Source organism: Hemiscyllium ocellatum, chromosome 18 (genome assembly GCF_020745735.1).
Source record: "Hemiscyllium ocellatum isolate sHemOce1 chromosome 18, sHemOce1.pat.X.cur, whole genome shotgun sequence".
In the NCBI taxonomy this organism is placed as follows: domain Eukaryota; kingdom Metazoa; phylum Chordata; class Chondrichthyes; order Orectolobiformes; family Hemiscylliidae; genus Hemiscyllium; species Hemiscyllium ocellatum.
In genome coordinates, this window is record NC_083418.1 from 9085038 (window position 1) to 9105549 (window position 20512).

The 20512-nt window shown below is 47.6% G+C and overlaps 1 protein-coding gene across 9 annotated transcripts in view; it reads right to left on the reverse strand.

The window, feature by feature from the left end:
• pacsin3 (protein kinase C and casein kinase substrate in neurons 3) overlaps positions 1 to 20512 on the reverse strand; it is a 165948-nt gene that overhangs the window by 18664 nt on the left and 126772 nt on the right. For 6 of the 9 annotated variants that reach the window (XM_060838361.1, XM_060838363.1, XM_060838360.1 and 3 more), the window contains 6 exons: positions 19640 to 19875; positions 18688 to 18843; positions 13366 to 13541; positions 11809 to 11929; positions 2081 to 2208; positions 566 to 726 (listed from right to left, as the gene is read on the reverse strand). In XM_060838361.1, the coding sequence (XP_060694344.1) occupies positions 566 to 726; positions 2081 to 2208; positions 11809 to 11929; positions 13366 to 13541; positions 18688 to 18843; positions 19640 to 19875 (978 nt within the window). The remainder of the gene's footprint in view (positions 1 to 565; positions 727 to 2080; positions 2209 to 11808; positions 11930 to 13365; positions 13542 to 18687; positions 18844 to 19639; positions 19876 to 20512) is intronic. The other 3 variants (XM_060838367.1, XM_060838366.1, XM_060838368.1) reach the window with 2 other exon arrangements.

A 20512-nucleotide genomic window follows, 5' to 3' on the forward strand; every position in this document is an offset into this window, starting at 1 on the left:
TCCAGGTATTCCATGTTCCCATGCTTTGTTAACGTATAATCTTACATTTCTCTGATGGAATCCCATTTGCCACTTTTCCATCCACCCAACCAAACTATCAATAACACCCTGTATCTGAGAGCCACCCTCTTTACTATCAACAGCTCAGCTAATTTTTGTATTGTTTGCATATTTCCCAAACATGCCTCTCACATTAAGTCTAAATCATTAATATATACGAGAAACAGTAAGGGGCCCACATGTTCTACAATCGCCACATAAGTTGCTATGATGTCTGGTGCACTAACACAACATTTCTGTGCTATGTGCAGAGGGTGAAGAGGACAGAGGAGCAGCGTGCTGTCTATATGGAAACTAACCACAGCATGGACCAGCCAGCCTCTCTATTTGGACATTGTGAGTTGGATGACTGTAACACTCTACTGTCTGGATGTTTGGATAGCCATGATGCTGGGGGAGGGACAGCAGGTTCCTCAGGATTGAGGATGATGTAAACATGCACAGCACCTAGAGCTTGCCATGCAGCATTGCGGAACAAGACCAATGCGTGTTAGTGTGTGAATACCTGCCAAGAAGCTTAGCTCATCAGCCTCCTGCCCTGTGTAATCATACAGTGCTCGAACCCGGACCACTGGTACCTTCACCTCATCCTCCGAGCACAGAGTCGACACGTACTTCCGCGGGCTGTCGTCATCTGACCAATCGGATGAGTAATCTTTAACTCCACTGCAGGACAAGACACGGATCAGTGGGAGTGTATAATACTTAATTGTGTGGATATTGTATATGGTAGAAGCAGACAAACAGGGGATAGAAGGAAGATGAGGAGAGAAGAGACTAGGGTAGACTGGGAGAGAGTGGGACAAGAAATGAGAGAGAGCAGGGAGAGAAAGGGAGCAGGAGGGGAGAGAGAGGTAGGAGGCCAGGGAGGGGGGGGAAGAGAGAGCAGGAGATGTGGAAGAGAGGGGGAGGAGGAGAGGAGACAGAGAGAGAGGGGGAAATGGTGTAGGGGAGGGAGAGAGAGAGAGAGAGAGAGAGAGAGAGAGAGAGAGAGAGAGAGAGAGATCGAGGGAAGAAAGTGTGAGAAAGAGAAAGAAAGAGAGAAGACAAGGAGAGTGGGGGTGGGGGGAAGAGGAGAATGGCTTTGTCTCTCATCTGTTTGTTTGCCTCTTTGTCCCTCCCCCAACAATCTCTTTGTCTCTGCCCATCTTTCTCTCAGTTCCCACTCTCCATCAACCCATACGCCCTGTCCCTCCCCCTCTCTCTATGCCCCTCCTTCATTCTTCTCTCTCTCTCTCCCTCTCACTGTCCCCCCTTTTGCTCTCTCTGTCCCTCTCTATCTCTCTGCCCATTCTCCCCCATCTCTCTGTCCCACTGTCTCTCCACGCTCTCTCTCTTCCTCCATTCTTCCCTCCCACTCTGCCCCCCTCCTCTCTCTCGTAATTCCCCCCTCAATATCTCTCCCCATTTCCCCTCTCTCTCCATCACCCCCACACTCTCCCTCCCTTTCTCACCCTCTGTTCTTCCCTCTCCTTCTGTCTGTTCCTTCCCCACTCCTACACCATCTCTGTCCCCCAATCTTCTTGCACTCTCCATCCCTCTCTGTCTCTTCGTTCTCCTCTCTCTCTCTCTCTTTCCATTCCCCCTCTCTCTCTCTCGAGCCACACCCACTCACTCACACTGTCTCCATCCCTCCTTGCTCTCCCTCTCCAATGTTCTCTCTCTTTCTATCCCTCCCCCTCCACTCTTACACTTGACTCCATCTCTTCCTCTTTCTCCCCCCATCCCATTCCCCTAGCTCTCCATTCCCTGTCCATTCTCCCTCTCTCCCAGTGTCCCACCACCCCCTTTCTCTCTTCCCTCCTTTTCTCGCTCACTCTGAAAGGGCGAGTGGTGGCCAGAGTAGGTCAGTGGAGAAGATGATGGGGTGAGGGGAGAGTGGGGAAGAGGGGAGTGGGGTGGGTCCAAGACAGGGATAGGGACTGACAGAATACAGTGCCTGTGGATGCTTTTTAAAGGGGGGTGGAGGAGAGAGAATGGGGAGTAGTGTTGTGGGAGTTTCACACTCGGAGCTCCGTACCTGTCTCCTGGCGAAGAGTGCAACACAGTCTCAGCGGACGGGATGATGCTGGTGAGGGTCACTTCCTCTTCCCCCCGGCTACTCTTCTCCTTACGATGGATGGCCCGGCTTGCGTCTGGAGCCCACTCCTATTGATGGCAAAGACACACGACCGTGAAGGGTCACAGTTAAGGGACTGTTGTCAAGTTTGGCAGGGGGAGAGTTGGAGAGAGCTAACAGAATGGAGAGGGCAACAGGAGCAAGCCGTGCTGTTTCTAATGAACAAGCTGCCTCATACTATACAAATACCAGGAACACGAGAAATTGCCTCTCGTGTGTTGCTGAAGGTCAGTTCCAGCTCCCAGTGCTGGCAGGGTGGTAGACACCTAGAGTGACACCAATATTCTCCCATGATGCAGTGTGCCTCATGCTAACATCTCACACAGAGATTTCAAACCAATTCCTTCAGCAACAAGGGGACTGAGCAAGAGAAAAGTCTGGAAGTATTCAATTCAGCTCAGTAACAGAGGAGGGCCTTACGACAAGGTGAACAAAAGATCACTCAGGTTCTTGTACACAGATTCTACACAGAGGACTCAGCAAGGAGTCAAAAGAGATTTGATGGTTCAGCGCTGTCAGAGTCAGGGGGTGAAATTCTCGGAATCAGTAGGCAGTTAAACATGAGAGCCAGAACTCAGAGGTCCCAGGGAGCAGAAATGGTGGGGAGGTCTGCATTGGGGAAGCTGTAATAGGATCTGAAGACGACTGTTTGCATTAAGACATCAGTGTAAAGAGTAGAGGCTGAGGTGCTCAGAAGCAGCATTTGTTTAACACAGCTTGATTCGATCAGATTCCCTACAGTGTGGAAACAGGCCCTTAAGCCCAACAAGTCCACACCGACCCTCTGAAGAGTAACCCACCCAGACCAATTTCCCTCTGACTAATGCACCTTACACTGCAGAATTTAGCATGGCGAATTCACCTGGCCTGCACGTATTTGGACAGTGCGAGGAAACCAGAGCACCCGGAGGAAACCCACACAGACACGGGGAGAATGTGCAAACTCCACACAGACAGGCACCCGAGGCTGGAATCGAACCAGGGACCCTGGTGCTGTGAGTCAGCAGTGCTAACCACTGAGCCACTGTGCCATCCATAACTAAACTGTTCATAACTAATGTTTTGGTGACAACCACGGTCACGCATGGCTCAATGGAGCTCACTATTGGTGAAGAGCTGAATAAGTACTGGAGAGAGTAGTTTTAGACTTAGAGGAGTGTACAGTCAGGAAAGGAGGCTAATTAACAAAGGCACAGTAATCACTGAGGCAGTCCATGACCAAGTAAAGCTGAAAATGTGTTGCTGGAAAAGCGCAGCAGGTCAGGCAACATCCAAGGAGCAGGAGAATCGACGTTTCGGGCATGAGCCCTTCTTCAGGAATGAGGAAAGTGTGTCCAGCAGGCTAAGATAAAAGGTAGAGAGGAGGGACTTGTGGGAGGGGTATTGGAAATGCGATAGGTGGAAGGAGGTAAAGGTGAGGGTGAGAGGCTGGAGAGGGGATGGGGGCGGAGCGGTCAGGAAGAAGATTGCAGGTTAGGAAGGTGGTGCTGAGTTCGAGGGTTGAGACTGAGACAAGGTGGGGGTGAAGGGAAATGAGGAAACTGGAGAAATCTGAGTTCATCCCTTGTGGTTGGAGGGTTCCTAGGCGGAAGATGAGGCGCTCTTCCTCCAGCCATCATGTTGCTATGGTCTGGCGATGGAGGAGTCCAAGGACCTGCATGTCCTTGGTGCAGTGGGAGGGGGAGTTGAAGTGTTGAGCCACGGGGTGATTGGGTTGGGTGGTCCGGGTGTCCCAGGTGTTCTCTGAAACGTTCCACAAGTAGGCGGCCTGTCTCCCCAATATAGAGGAGGCCACATCGGGTGCAGCAGATGCAATAGATGATGTGTGTGGAGGTGCAGGTGAATTTGTGGCGGATATGGAATGATCCCTTGGGGCCTTGGAGGGAAGTAAGGGGGGAGGTGTGGGCGCAAGTTTTGCATTTCTTGCGGTTGCAGGGGAAGGTGCCGGGAGTGGAGGTTGGGTTGGTGGGGGGTGTGGACCTGAAGAGGGAGTGGTCTTTTCGGAACGCTGACAGGGGAGGGGAGGGAAATATATCCTTGGTGGTGGGGTCTGTTTGGAGGTGGCAGAAATGACGACGAATGATACGATGTATATTGAGGTTGGTGGACCAGTGAGGCTCTGTCCTGGTGGTGATTGGAGGGGCGGGTTCAAGAGCGGAGGAGCAGGAAATGGAGGAGATGCGGTGGAGAGCATCATCGATCATCCTGTGGTCTTTGAAGGAGGAGGCCATCTGGATTGTTCTGTGTTGGAACTGGTCCTCCTGGGAGCAAATGCGGCAGAGACGAAGGAATTGGGAATATGGGATGGTGTTTTTACAGGGGGCAGGGTGGGAGGAGGTGTAGTCCAGGTAGCTGTGGGAGTCAGTCAGTTTTAAGTAAATGTCCGTGTTGATTCGGTCACCCGAGATTAAAATGGAAAGGTCTAGGAAGGGGAGGGAAAAGTATGAGATGGTCCAGGTAAATTTGAGGTCGGGGTGGAAGGTGTTGGTAAAGTGGATGAACTGTTCAACATCCTCGTGGGAGCATGAGGCAGCACCAATACAGTCATCGATGTAGCAGAGGAAAAGGTGGGGGGTGGTGCCAGTGTAGCCCACTCCACCAAGGACATGCAGGTCCTTGGACTCCTCCATTGCCAGACCATAGCAACACGATGGCTGGAGGAAGAGCGCCTCATCTTCCGCCAAGGAATCCTCCAACCACAAAGGATGAATGCAGATTTCTCCAGTTTCCTCATTGCCCCTCCCCCCACCTTGTCTCAGTCCCAACCTTCGAACTCAGCACCACCTTCCTAACCTGCAATCCTCTTCCTGACCTCTCCGCCCCCACCCCACTCCGGTGTATCACCCTCATCTTAACCTCCTTCCACCTATCGCATTTCCAATGCCCCTCCCCCAAGTCCCTCCTCCCTCCCTTTTACCTTAGCCTGCTTGGCACACTCTCCTCATTCCTGAAGAAGGGCTCATGCCCGAAACGTCGATTCTCCTGTTCCTTGGATGCTGCCTAACCCGCTGCGCTTTTCCAGCAACACATTTTCAGCTCTGATCTCCAGCACCTGCAGTCCTCACTTTCTCGTCCATGACCAAGTAAAGTCAGATTGACAAAAGTGATTTTCCTGTACATCCACCCACCTTAGCTACTGTGTCTGTTGCTCTCAATATGGTCTCCTCTACTTTGGCAGACATGACACCAACTTGCGGAGTGTTTCAGGGAACATCTCTGGGACACATGCACCAAACAACCCCACCACCCTGTGACCAACCATTTCAACATCCCCTCCCTCTCCCCCAAGGACATACAAGTCCTGGGCCTCCTCCAATGTCAAATCCACCCACCAACTGGAGGAAGAATGCCTCATCTTCTGCCTTGGGATCCTTCAACCACACGGCATTACCATCAACTTCACTAGTTTCCTAGTCTCCCCTGACCCCACTTCATCCCAGATCCAACTCGGCATCGCCCTCCTGTTCTGTCCATCTTCCTTCCCACCCATCTATCTGCTCCACACTCCCCACCGACGTATCACAATTACACCCTACCTGCATCGACTGATCTCCTTCCCACCTACCTTTCTCCCAGTCCCACCCTCACCATTCCTATTCATCTCTCATCCCCCTTCCCTCAACACATTCCTGAGGAAGGGCTTATGCCCAAAAGTTCGATTCTCCTGCCCCTTGGATGCTGCCTGACCTGCTGTGCTTTTCGAGCATCACCCTCTTTCGACTCAGACTCTCCGGCATCTGCAGTCCTCATATTCTCCTTAGGAACTATAATCCTTTGTGAGATTTATGAATGCCTGGGAGGAATTGCTGAGAAACCTTTGGGATCAGTCTGGATCCTATGTGCTCTCTGCTTCGTACTTGGGCTGTATGATCACAGTCATAACCCATATTTACTATGATCATTCTGGATTTCAGAAAAAAATTGGACAAGCATCATCGATTGTAATACTTTCTAACATTGTACTGTACAGTTGCTGTAGTTACTTTAAAAATATGGGATCTTCTGGTTTTACCCCCTTAGAAAAATCATCGAGATCTCACCTTGTGCACATGGTAAAAAACTAAGATTACTGGTCCTTAATTAGACTGTAAGTTAAATTTGGTGTGCTGGTCCAGGATTGTAGCAAAAGGTTAGTACACAGGCTTGCGGAGTGGGAGTTAATGTGTTAGGAATAGGTTGGATAACAGACTGGAAGAGAGGACAGATAAACAGGTATCTGCAAGTTAGCAGTCTAATTGGTGGAATGCAGTGCTGGGGGCTGAGCTACTTACAATCGGGACTTAGTGACAGCGATGAAAGGTATAAGACTGATATACATTAATATCTCATGGTCGTATGTTTTTCTGAGATACGTCTCTTGATTAAATTTTAAAAATATAAGCCTTAAGTATTAAGTTAGCCTGGAGCAGTGTGTTCTTTTTAAGAGAAATAAGATGGTGCTATTTGCTGGGTCTGTAGATTATGAAGGAGCAAAGATGGCCTTTAGTAAAGTGTTCTGCTCTTCTGGTCAGACTGGAGAGTTTGCACATTACTGAGGATTATGTCTGCAGCAAGTGCTGTGGTTGTGAATCCTATCAGATCGTAAGGATAGGTTGGAGTGACAGTTAGAGGCAATGGGGAATTTACAAGAGCTATGGGGTGATAGATGGCAGTTATAGGAAGCGGGGGGAAGTCGTCTCAGATACACTCAGATAGATGGGTTAACGCCAGGAAAGCTGGAGGAGTACGGAGGTAGTGCAGGATTCTTCTGTGGCTACCCCCATTTCAAGTAAGTATGCTGTTTTGGAAAAAATAGGGGGTGATGAACTCTTAGGGAACGTAGCATGAACAGCCAAGTTTCTGGTATAGGGGTTAGCCTATGAATGTTCTCAAACAGGAGAGGGACCAGCAGGAGATCATTGTACACATTGGTATCAATGATACAGGGAGAGAAAGGGATGAGATTCTGAAGGGAGAATATAGAAAGTTAGGCAGGAATTTAAAAAGGAGGTCCTAGAGAGCAGTAATATCTGGATTACTCTCGTGCTATGAGCAAATGAGGGTAGAATAGAATAGAATACCTACAGAATAGAGAAGGCCTTTCAGCCCAACAAGTTCACACTGATAGTCTGTAGAATAACCTACCCAGACTAATTCCCCTACCCTATTATCTTATATTTCCCCCTGACCAATGCACCTGGCCGGGTTGGGGGTTGTGGGGGCGGCGGGGGCGGAACCTCAGACAGATAGTGCGGAAAGAGATCAATCTGAGACTGGTACAGTTGGGAAAAAACGATTCAAACAGTCAGGGAAGGCAGGAACAAAGCAGAGAACAAGATGGGACTGATAAATTAAACTGCATTTACTTCAATGCAAGAGGCCTAACAGGAAAGGCAGATGGTTAGGAAGATGGGACTGGGATATCATAGCAATTACAGAAACATGGCTCAGGGACGGGCAGGACTGGCAGCTTAATGTTCCAGGATACAAGTGCTACAGGAAGGACAGAAAGGGAGGCGAGAGAGGTGGGGGGTGGGGAGGGAAGGGAGTGGCGTTTTTGATAAGGGATAGCATTACAGCTGTGCTGAGGGAGGATATTCCCGGAAATACATCCAGGGAAGTTATTTGGGTGGAACTGAGAAATAAGAAAGGACTGATCACCTTTTGGGAGTGTATTATAGACCCCCTAATAGTTGGAGGGAAATTGAGAAACAAATTTGTAAGGAGATCTCAGCTATCCATAAGAGTAATAAGATGGTTATAGTCAGGGATTTTAACTTTCCAAACAAAGACTGGGACTGCCATAGTGTTAAGGGTTTAGATGGAGAGGAATTTGTTAAGTGCGTACAAGAAAACTTTCAGATTCAGTATGTGGATGTACCTACTACAGAAGGTGCAAAACTTGACCTACTCTTGGGAAATAAGGCAGGGCAGGTAAATGAGGTTTCAGTGGGAGACATTTTGGGGCCAGCGACCATAATTCTATAAGTTTTAAAATAGTGATGGAGAAGGATCTAAAAGTTGAAGTTCTGTATTGAAGGAAGGCTAATTTTGATGGTATAAGGCAAGAACTTTCAAAAGCTGATTGGGGGCAGATGTTCGCAGGTAAAGGGATGGCTGGAAAATGGGAAGCCTTCAGAAATGAGATAACAGGAGTCCAGAGACAGTATATTCTTGTTAGGGTGAAAGGAAAGGCTGGTAGGTATAGGGAATGCTGGATGACTAGAGAAATTGAGGTTTTGGTCAATAAAAGGAGGAAGCATATGTCAGGTATAGACAGGACAGATCGAGTGAATCCTTAGAAGAGTATAAAGGAAGTAGGAGTATACTTAAGAGGGAAATCAGGAGGGCAAAAAGGAGACATGAGATAGCTTTAGCAAATAGGGTTAAGGAGAATCCAAAAGGTTTTTACAAATACATTAAGGACAAAACAGTAACTAGGGTGGAATAGGGCCCCTCAAAGATCAGCAAAGCAGCCAATGTGTGGAGCCACAGGAGATGGGGGAGATACTAAACGAGTATTTTGTATCAGTGTTTTCTGTGGAGACGGACATGGAAGGGCGGATGCTGGGAAGTTGTTTCCTTTAGACGGGGAGACTAGGACCCGTGGGCACAGTCTTAGAATTAGAGGGGTCAATTTAGAACGGAAATGAGGAAACATTTCTTCAGCCAGAGAGTGGTGGGCCTGTGGAATTCATTGCCATGGAGCACGGGGGAGGCCTTGACATTGGGTGTCTTCAAGGCAGTGATTGATAAATTCTTGATCTCGCAAGGAATTAAAGGCTGTGGGGAGAGTGTCGGTAATTGGAATTGAAACACCCATCAGCCATGATTGAACGGTGGAGTGGATTCGATGGGCCGAATGGCCTTGCTTCCACTCCTATGTCTTATGGTCTGATACAGAATGTGGGGAAATAGATGGTGACAACTTGAAAAATTTTCAAAAATACAGAGGTGGTGGTGCTGGATGTCTTGAAATGCATAAAAGTGGATAAATCCCCAGGACCAGATCAGGTGTACCCTAGAACTCTGTGGAAAGCGAGAGAAGTGATTGCTGGGCCACTTACTGTGAAATTTGGATCATCGATAGTCATAGATGAGGTGCTGGAAGACTGGAGGTTGGCTAACGTGGTGCCAATATTTCAGAAAGCTGGTAAGGACAAGCCAGGGAACTACAGATCAGTGAGCCTGATGTCAGCGGTGGGCAAGTTGTTGGAGGGAATCCTGAGGGACAGGATGTACATGTATTTGGAAAGGCAAGGACCGATTAGGAATCGTCAGCATGGCTTTGTGCGTGGGAAATCATGTCTCACAAACTTGAGTTTTTTTTTTAAATAACAATGAGGGTTGATGACAGCAGAACGGTGGACATGCTCAATAAGGTGTTCAACAAGGTTCCCCATGGGAGACATGGAATACAGGGAAAACTAACCACCTGGATACAGAACTGACTCAAAGGTAGAAGACAGAGGAGAAAATGCTGGACAATCTCAGCAAGTCTGGCAGCATCTTTAAGGAGAGAAAAGAGCTGACGTTTCGAGTCTAACTGACCCTTTGTCAAAGCTTTCTCAGGAGCAACTGCTTTGCACATCTAATTTCAGCTAAAAGGTCTCGAGAACTGCCCAAACTGAAGCTACAAATACTGTTTTCCAAGCTGTATTCCAACCCATGAGGACAATTCCAGAATCTTCTTTCTGGACCCAGTTTATTTACAGTCAGAGTGATAGAGATGTACAGCATGGAAACAGACCCTTCTGTCCAACCCGTCCATGCCGACCAGATATCCTAACCTTATCTAGTCCCACCTGCCAGCACTTGGCCTATATCCCTCTAAACCCTTCCTATCCATATACCCATCCAAATGCCTCTTAAATGTTGCAATTGTACCAGCCTCCACCACTTCCTCTGGCAGTTAATTCCATACATGTACCACCCTCTGCATGAAAAACTTGCCCCTTAGGTCTCTTTTATATCTTTCCCCTCTCACCCTAAATCTATGCCCTCTAGTTCTGGACTCCCTGACCCCAGAGAAAAGACTTTGTCCATTTATCCTATCCATGCCTCTCATGATTTTATAAAACTCTATAAGGTCACCTCTCAGCCTCCGACGCTCCAGGGAAAATAGCCCTAGCGTATTCAACCTCTTCCTATAGCTCAAATCCTCCAACCCTGGCAACATCCTTGTAAATCTTATCTGAACCCTTTCAAGTTTCGCAACATCCTTCCAATAGGAAGGAGACCAGAATTGCATGCAATATTCCAACAGTGGCCTAACCCATGACCTTCCAACTCCTATAGTCAATACTCTGACCAATAAAGGAAAGCATACCAAATACCTTCTTCACTATCCTATCTACCTGTGACTCCACTTTCAAGGAGCTATGAACCTGCACTCCAAGGTCTCTTTGTTCAGCAACACTCCCTAGGACCTTAACCATTAAGTGTATTAGTCCTGCTAAGATTTGCTTTCCCAAAATGCAGCAACTCACATTTATCTGAATTAAACTCCATCTGCCTCTTCTCAGCCCATTAGCCCATCTGATCAAGATCCCGTTCTAATCTGAGGTAAACTGGAAAGAGTGCGAAGACGATTTACGAGGATGTTGCCAGGACTAGTAGGCCTGAGTTATAGGGAGAGGTTGGCCAGGATAGGACTTTATTCCTTGGGACGTTGGAGAATGAGGAGCAACCTTATTGAGGTGTATAAAATCATGAGGGGCATTGATAGGATGAATACATGTAGTCGTTTTCCCAGGGATGGGAAATTCAAACTTAGAGGGCATAGGTTTCATGTGAGAGGGGAAAAATTTAAGGAGGACCTGAGGGGGAGATTCTTCATGAAGAGAGTGGTGTGTATGCAGAATGGGCTGCCAGAGAAAGTGGTTGAGTAAAAAGTGAGGTCGGCAGATACTGGTTAAAGCGCAGCAGGTCAGGCAGCATCCAAGGAACAGGAAATTTGACGTTTCAGGCATAAGCCCTTCATCAGGAATCCCCGAAACATCGAATTTCCTGTTCCTTGGATGCTGCCTGACCTGCTGCGCTTTAACCAGTAACACATTTTCAGCAGAGAAAGTGGTTGAGGCAGGTACAATAGCAACGTTTAAAAAAAACATTTGGATAGATACGTGGATGGGAAGGTTTAGAGGGGTATGGACCAAATGCGTGCAGTTGGATCTAGCTGAGTGGGCATGGTCAGTTTAGGCAAAAGGGCCTGTTTTCATGCTGTATTATTCTATGACTCAGTTACCTTCATAAAAGGCATACACAGTTAACATACAGCAAATGGCATATTTACAAAATAGTCCCGCTGTGCTGCTTCTCAATAGCTCTGTGTTGATCACAAACTAATCCCCTACTGGCCCACTGTCCCCATGGCCTTGTCTGATCCTGAACTAATTCCTCTGTTCTGCTTCCTAATTGTAATACATCAATCCTGAACAAAACCTCAATGGCCTCTCTTTTGCCAACGCCCTAAATTAATCCTAAACTAATCCCCCTGCACCCACCAACTTCCATGGTCCTACGTAAATCCCAAAGTAACCCCAATGGCCACATTCTCCCCATAGCCCTGTATCAATCCCAAACTAATCTCACGGCGCCACTTTCCTCCCAGAGTCCTGCAACCACAGCAGCGTCGGTCAGACACTCACCTCAAACTGTGGCCAGCACATATCCATTCCAGGCCCATGTGTGTTTTGCCACCAGCGTAAATCTTCCTGCTCATTGGCTGCTGCGATGCTCTGGTACAGGTCTCGATAAATGGTGTGGAAACTGTTTAAAAAAAACACCGCGAGAGAATGAAAATCCCAACCCACCTGGATGGGAAAAGCCTTAGTACTGAGCCACAATGTGTCAGGTCAGCTCCATTGGCCCCAGTGACAGTGGGAACAAGTAGCTTCAGAACACAGTTGGGAGAGGAACATGGCACCACCAAAAGCCTCCGTGCCAGAATTCAAACTGAGGCAATCAGGAACCCGGTGGGTCACACAGGCAGATTATCTGTATGTACAGAGCATCAGAGCTTGTCACAATGTTGGTCTTTTTGTAAGGTTACTATGCCCTTGAGTTTTTCTCCACCCCAGAGAGGGGCTAATTGGCCAGGCTCCAACAAGGCTGGGTTTGAAAGATTTAATGGGGCCCTTCTTGTTTACTCCTAATGCCTCTGGCCTAAGGCGTTCTCGTCTTAAAAAAAGTTATAATCAAAGGGGAGTGGCCAGCTAGCTGTGTAGCTCGCCTTCATTCTGTTTCATGTTTTTGACTCAGTTCAGCAGCAATGTGTGTGAAGAAAGGCTGCTGGAGTAAGGCCAGCAAGGTACTTTCTCTCTCTCTCTAACTTCAGGCCTGTCAGCTTTTTGTATCATTTTTACTCCTTGTGCTAAGGGGTCGGTTTATGGGGATTGTTAATAGTATTTTCAGAACAGCATCATTAAGTCGGGATAGTCTGTTGGGTTTTTGAATACGTTATCCGGTACTCTATTTTCTGTTCGTTGTGTTTCATTCCTTAATTTTGTAAATAAATTCTGTTTGCTTAAAACTTGTCCGTTCAACTAATTCACTAAGGGAATATTCATTATAGACTTACCTGAAACAATTAGCAAGGTTACGGTCTGGGCTCCTTGCTGAGAAATGTTTTGAGAGGTCGGGCCTGATCCGTAACCATCTCAGTGCCATCTTAACGGTGTACTGACAGACATACACTGGGACACCCTTCGCCTGGGCTCAAGCACACAAGGACACTGCTGCCTCACAGCGCCAGGGACCTGGGTTCAATTCCTGACTCAGGCGACTGACTGTGTGGAGTTTGCACGTTCTCCCCGTGTCTGCGTGGGTTTCCTCCGGGTGCTTCGGTTTCCTCCCACAGTCCAAAGATGTGCAGGTCAGGTGAATTGACCATGGTAAATTGCCCGTAGTGTTAGGTAAGGGGTATGGGTGGATTGCGCTTCGGCGGGTCGGTGTGGACTTGTTGGGCCGAAGGGCCTGTTTCCACACTGTAAGTAATCTGACACCAGGACACCCTTCAGGAATGATGACAGCTCCTTGATGTCTCGTCGTCAACGCCAAACGTAACTGGTGTCCCTTGCCTGGCACTGTCAATGGACCACCCACTGTCTAGCTGGTTATCCAATGACATGAGCACAATGTGCAATCTATGAGCAACTCACAGCTCCTTGTGGAATCTTCTTCTTGCCCAAGGCCCTGATGCTCACCTGTCACTGTTGGAGAGGTCGAGGTGCTTGTGGAAGTCCAACAGGATGTCCTTGAAGAATCGGAGTCGCTTCCTCTCAAAGTCCTGGCAGGTATCAAACACTTGTTCCATGTCCTCCATGTATTTGGGGTTGTATTTATTCAGATCTTCCAGAGCTTTCACATAACGCTCTCGGCCCTGAACACAAACAACAGTGTCATGACAGCATGCAGCAATGCCTCCTCTCTGTCCCCTTGCCTAGTCTCCCCTCTGACCCCTCACCTTTAACCTTAGCTGTGCCTCTGACCCCTCATATTTCAAAAAGAGAATGTCCAAAATATTTAAGTGGAAGTAACAAGTTTATCTATTTCAACCCAAAGTAATGTCTGAATGAGACAGAAATTCCACTGACAGCACATAACTCAGTGCAAAATGCGACTAAGACAAACAATGTGCTAAGATGCCAGAGACTACAGAGAAAACTGTCAGTTGCTGTAGCATCTACTACATTGACAGCAATAAAGAATAGGTATCTAACATTGAAGTCCTCTCCAAGAGAAATACCAGAAGTTAAACACCCTTCAGTTGACGAGAGAACTATAGATCTCAGATCTTCTGGAAGACGGCCAAATCAACTACCTGAGATAGTTTTGAAGGGTCACTGGACCCAGAATGTAATCTTTGATTTTTCTTCACAGATGCTGCTAGACTGCTGCTTTTCCTGCAACTTCTGTTTTTGTTTCAAATCAACTACCTTCTACCTAACAAATAGTTATTCTTCCTATTCTGAAGGGAACACATTTGGAGAGAACAGAAAAACCTCCAGGTAATCTAAATATGTAAAGTTTACATTTACTCCATCTTTGTTAAAAATGTTAAGGTATAAACAAAAGTAGAACTTTATAATAATTGAGGAACTTGGGGGGTGTTGGATATTGTACATGTATCTGACAGGGTTAATAATTGATGGAGTGGAGTCAGCATTACCACTGTAATCATGCCAAAAGGACTTGGTTAGTGTAAAGGAGGAGTGTGTAGAATATAGACCTGGGGTTACTGTGCTCCTAACAGTCTCTATAGTGAGCTATGTAGTATTGATGGGTCTTATAAATAGTTGCTATAATCCAATAGACTTCATAAGGTTGACTCAACAAGACTCTTGTAGTTAGTTCAGAAAAGTGGATATATGATCCAACATGGATTAGGATATGAAGGATCACGGAAAAGCATAGTGAAAGCTATATCCTGAGAAAGGACGGTGAGTGTTTATTTACTGGTTGCCATGGAGGATTTGCAGATCAAAACTGGCCTTTTAGCCTTCGAGATGAGTTGCTCCAGTTATCTCTGGAGCTTTCTTTAGAATGGTGCTGTGGTCTCAGCTGGTGTTAATATGGGAACGAGCAGACCCTAGAAAGAAACCTGGCTTGATGGATCATAATTTGCTCTTTTTTTAAATTTACCATGATGGTCTTTCACTGAAGTATTACACACAAGGCCGCAAATGTAGTTTCATCACACCATAAGACATAGGAGCAGAAATTAGGCCATTCAGCCCATTAAGTCTCTCTGCCATTCAATCATGGCTGATAAGTTTCTCAACCCCAATCTTCCACTTTCTCCCCGTAATCCTTGATCCCTTTGATACTCTGTCTTAAATATATTCAATGAACTGGCCTCCACAGCCTTCTGTGGCAGTGAACTCTCTGGTTGAAGAAGTTTCTCCTTATTTCCCTTCTAAAATGTCTTCCCGAGATAGGATAGATCGAGTGAATCCTTAGAAGAGTATAAAGGAAGCAGGAGTACACTTAAGAGGGAAATCAGGAGGGCAAAAAGGGGACATGAGATAGCTTTGGCAAATAGAATTAAGGAGAATCCAAAGGGTGTTTACAAATACATCAAGGACAAAAGGGTAACTAGGGAGAGAATAGGGCCCCTCAAAGATCAGCAAGGCAGCCTTTGCATGGAGCTGCAGAAAATGGGGGAGATACTAAATAAATATTTTTCATCAGTACATAACTGTGGAAAAAGATATGGGAGATATAGGCTACAGGGAAATAGATGGTGACATCTTGCAAAATGTCCTGAGAAGGAAGTGCTGAATTTCTTGAAATGGACAAAGGTGGATAAATCCCCAGGACCTGATCATGTGTATCCGAGAACGCTGTGGGAAGCTAGAGAAGTGATTGCTGGGCCTCTTGCTGAGATATTTGTATCATCGATAGTCACAGGTGAGGTGCCGGAAGACTGGAGGTTGGCAAACGTGGTGCCACTGTTTAATAAGGGCGGCAAAGACAAGCCAGGGAACTATAGACCAGTGAGTCTGACCTCAGTGGTGGGCAAGTTGTTGGAGGGAATCCTGAGGGACAGGATGTACATGTATTTAGAAAGGCAAGGACTGATTCGGGATAGTCAACATAGTTTTGTGCGTGGGAAATCATGTCTCACAAACTTGATTGAGTTTTTTGAAGAAGTAACAAAGAGGACTGATGAGGGCAGAGCAGTAGCTGTGATCTATGTGGACTTAGTAAGGCATTCGACAAGGTTCCCCATGGGAGACTGATTAGCAAGGTTAGATCTCACGGAATACAGGGAGAACTAGCCATTTGGATACAGAACTGGCTCAAAGGTAGAAGACAGAGGGTGGTGGTGGAGGGTTGTTTTTCAGACTGGAGGCCTGTGACCAGTGGAGAGCCACAAGGATCGGTGCTGAGCCCTCTACTTTTTGTAATTTACATAAATGATTTGGATGTGAACATAAGAGGTACAGTTAGTAAGTTTGCAGATGACACCAAAATTGGGAGGTGTAGTGGACAGCGAATAGGGTTACCTCAGATTACAACAGGACTGGACCAGATGGGCGAATGGGCTGAGAAGTGGCAGATGGAGTTTAGTTCAGATAAATGCGAGGTGCTGCATTTTGGGAAAGCAAATCTTAACAGAACTTATACACTTAACGGTAAAGTCCTAAGGAGTGCTGCTGAACAAAGAGACCTTGGAGTGCAGGTTCATAGCTCCTTGAAAGTGGAGTCGCAGGTAGATACGATAGTGAAGGCATCGTTTGGTGTGCTTTCCTTTATCGGTCAGAGTATTGAGTACAGGAGTTGGGAGGTCATGTTGTGGCTGTACAGGACATTGGTTAGGCCATTGTTGGAATATTGCATGTAATTCTAGTCTCCTTCCTATCGGAAAGATGTTGTGAAACTTGAAACGGTTCAGAAAAGATTTACAAGGATATTGCCAGGGTTGAAGGATTTGAGCTATAAGGAAAGGGCTGGGGCTGTTTTTCCTGGAGCATCGGAGGCTGAGGGGTGACCTTATAGAGGTATACAAAATTATGAGGGGCATGGATAGGATAAATAGACAAAGTCTTTTCCCTGGGGTTGGGGAGTCCAGAACTAGAGGGCATAGATTTAGGGTGAGAGGGGAAAGATATAAAAGAGACCTAAGGGGCAACATTTTCACTCAGAGGGTGGTACGTGTATGGAATGAGTTGCCAGAGGAAGTGGTGGAGGCTGGTACAATTGCAACATTTAAAAGGCATTTGGATGGGTATATGAATAGGAAGGGTTTGGAGGGATATGGGCAGGTGCTGGCATGTGGGACTAGATTGGGTTGGGATATCTGGTCGGCATGGATGGGTTGGACCGAAGGGTCTGTTTCCATGCTGTACATCTCTATGACTCTAACCCACCTCCCCTTTGACCCCTGCCTCCCCAGAATATCTCACCTTTAACCTCTGCCTCCTCTCTAACTATTCGCCTATAATGTCCACCATCTTCCCTCTGACCTGGAAAGACTGGGTCTTTCTCTGTTTGTGGTTTTTAAAATAGCGGACTGAAATGAGAAACCAGTGTTTTGAAACAAAAGAAAAGGCCACATGGTTTGAAAGCATGGACCTGACAAGTATTGTAAATAGATATTAGGATGAGCAGTAAATGAAGTGACTGCAGATCAAATGGAGCCAAAGGGTTCTATATTCAAATAAAGCTCTGGTTGCTCACAAGAATTTGATTGGTCATTGGGCTAATGGCCAGTTATCGATGACAGAAGCCATTTGCCTGCTAACAACCATCTGATTGGTTCTTAGCAAATGAACAGAGTCAGAGAGATGTACAGCATGAAAACGGACCCTTCGGTCCAACCTGTCCATGCCGACCAGATATTCTAATCTAATCTGGTCCCATTTGCCAGCACTTGGCCCATATCTCTCTAAACCCTTCCTATTCATATACCCATCCAGATGCCTTTTAAATGGCTGTAATAGCTTGAGACGGGGAATAAGAAATGTTTTGATCCCCACCGGCACAGGAGCTGTCTCTCTGTTCTCTGCAGCCAAAACCCACTTTAAACCCAAAGAAAACAGATTTATCTTTTCTTCAGCAATTGCTGTGAGCTGTGACTTTTAATTGATAGGTCAGGGACTGTTGACAAGTTAATCAAGCATGCTGTGCCTCTTACAAATCAGTGAAAGCATCTGGAGAAGGAAGTCTGAGGTAAAACAACTTGATCATGAGGAACCAAGTCAACTGATCTTGTGAACAAAGACCTCAGAACTACTTTACCAGTTTGCCCTCTGCCTATGGATATTTCCTCCCCACCACACCACCCCCACCTATGACTGCTTTTCTGCGTAAGACAGAGTAGATAATGGGATTAGAATTTTGAGTTTGTTGTGTTGAGTGCTGATTGTTCAATAATGTTTAGCTGTAGTCTAGTGATTATAATAAATTATCATTTTTGTTCAGACGCCTGCACTGTGCTGTCTATCAACCTGGCTGAGAGTATCAGGGAAATGATAGATTGTGTATATTTTGTGTGAGATGAACTGCTCACCTTTAGCACCAATTCCCTGCCCCCAGCTCCTGACTTCTACCCTTCATTTCTAACCATCTGCACCTTTCCCGCCAACCACTCACTTCAAACCCCTAGCCCTCCCTTCACCTCAGCATTCTGCCCACCTTTAACCTTGCATCTCCGCTGTACTCTCACCCTTAACCCCTTCAACTTCCCCTCTGACCTCCCGCCATGTTTCTGATCACTCGTCTAACAACCTCTGACTCACCATCACCCCTCAGGTCTCCATACCTAACTCCACTCTGACCCCTCACCTTTCAACCCCTCATCTTCCTCCCTGACCACTTACCTCAATTAAAAAATGAGGTCTGCAGATGCTGGAGATCACAGCTGCAAATGTGTTGCTGGTCAAAGCACAGCAGGTCAGGCAGCATCTCAGGAATAGAGAATTCGACGTTTCGAGCAACTTACCTCAATTCCCTCACAACCTGCACTCGATTTGCTCACTGGTGATCCTTGCCCCCAATCTGTGCCCGTCTCTCCTGCTCACCTTTTCCACTTCCTGTGAGCTCCTTTCTGCACGCTCCTCCAGCTTGTGGAGTTGATCGGGGGACATGGATTGGTCAGCTCTGCCATTGGCCTCTCGGGTGCGTGCTGTTCTCTCCTCCTTGCGTGCACTGTAGTAATTGTGCTTGGCCAGCTCCACCTGGAACAGTGTGAACACACCACAAACAGTGCAGCCAGCGAGACCACCCCGCAACAGACTGATCCACAACCCAACCCCTCACCCACAGCCCAGGCCAGCTCCTCACCCATTGCCTAGCCTCTCAGCAACAGCTCAGCCTGTTCCCCCTCATCCATATGCAGCCCATCACCCATAGCAGAGCCCCTTTCCCTCAGCCTGTCCCACGCCTGCACCCTCAGCCCAGGGGGGCAACAGAGTGGGGAGGGCCGAGTGGGGGTGTGGGCGAGAGAGTGGGAGAGGACAGAGAGTGGGGGGAGGGGGACAGAGAGTGGGGGGAGGGGGACAGAGTGCGGAGGGGGAACAGAGTGTGGGGTGGGGAGGGGAACAGAGTGCGGAGGGGGAACAGAGTGTGGGGTGGGGAGGCGACAGAGTGTGGAGGGACAGAGTGGGGGGGGAACAGAGTGTTGGGGTACATAGTGCGGGGGGGGACTGAGAGTGTCGGAGGGGAACAGTGTGCGGGTGGGGATTAACAGAGTGCGGGGGCTGACAGAGCAAGGGGGGTGACAAAGTGAGGGGCAACAGAGTCAGGGGCAACACAGTGTGGGTGTGTGGAGAGGGCATGTCAGTGGGGGGCAGGGTTTTGGCAGGTGTGAGGGTGGGTTGGATGTTGGGGTGTGAGTGATGGGAGGGTGAAAGGGGGCAATGAGTGGGAGTGAAGGAGGAGGGGTACTGGTCAGGGTTGTGGAGGTATTGAATGGGAGTATGATTACTTCGCCACCTTCCAGGATCAGTGAAGCACATGGAACCATGAGCTCACCTCCTTCAGTTTCTTGAGCCAGGGTTTCTGAGCCTTGCGGAACTCCTCGTCGGCCTCTCTCCTCTCCTTGAAGCCCCCGATGAGCTGTTTGTGGAACGAGTCCTTCTGCCACTGCTTCACTCGGTCCGAGTCCACTTTCGACAACTGCGTCCGAACGTCCAGATGCAATGCACTCAGCTTGTCTGCTGCTGTCATGAACGCATGCCAGGCTTTCTCTACAGTGCCATACTGTGCTCCTGGGCATGAGGGAGGAGGCCAGAACACAGCAGTCAGTGGGGATGGCAGGGATTGGGGTTGGGGAGATTGTAAATGATCGAGGGAAAGATAATGATTGAGTGAAGGAGTGAGGGAGTGCGAGTGACAGTGAAAGCATTAGAGAGAGAGAGACAATGAGAGGGTGAGTGTGTGAGCAAAAGTGCAAGATACAGCAAGAGAGGTAAGAGAGAGACAGGGAGACAGAGAGGTGAGTGGTAAGAGGGGAGACATAGAGGAGATTTAAGAAAACTAGCGTGATTGGATTATGAATCAATGGAAATATTTACCCACACTCAGTGCGCACACATAACCCAAAACCCAAGGATGCTGCCTGCATCCACCCCACCCCACGAACAATCATCAGCTCCTCCCCTATAGCAGCACCTATAATCCCTCCATCACCCCTAATACACATCTTGACAGCCACTGACAGAGTAAACAGCTCAATCCATCTCCAAAGCAGCCAACTCAACAGATACTGACACCGACCCAGTGCCGACCCAGTACCCAGTTCACTCTGAACATACAACGTCTGAGCCAGAAAACCAACCATTCACATTTTAATCCAAAATATTGTAAATTATACACGAAACACTCAGGAAGCGCCACACTCAGATG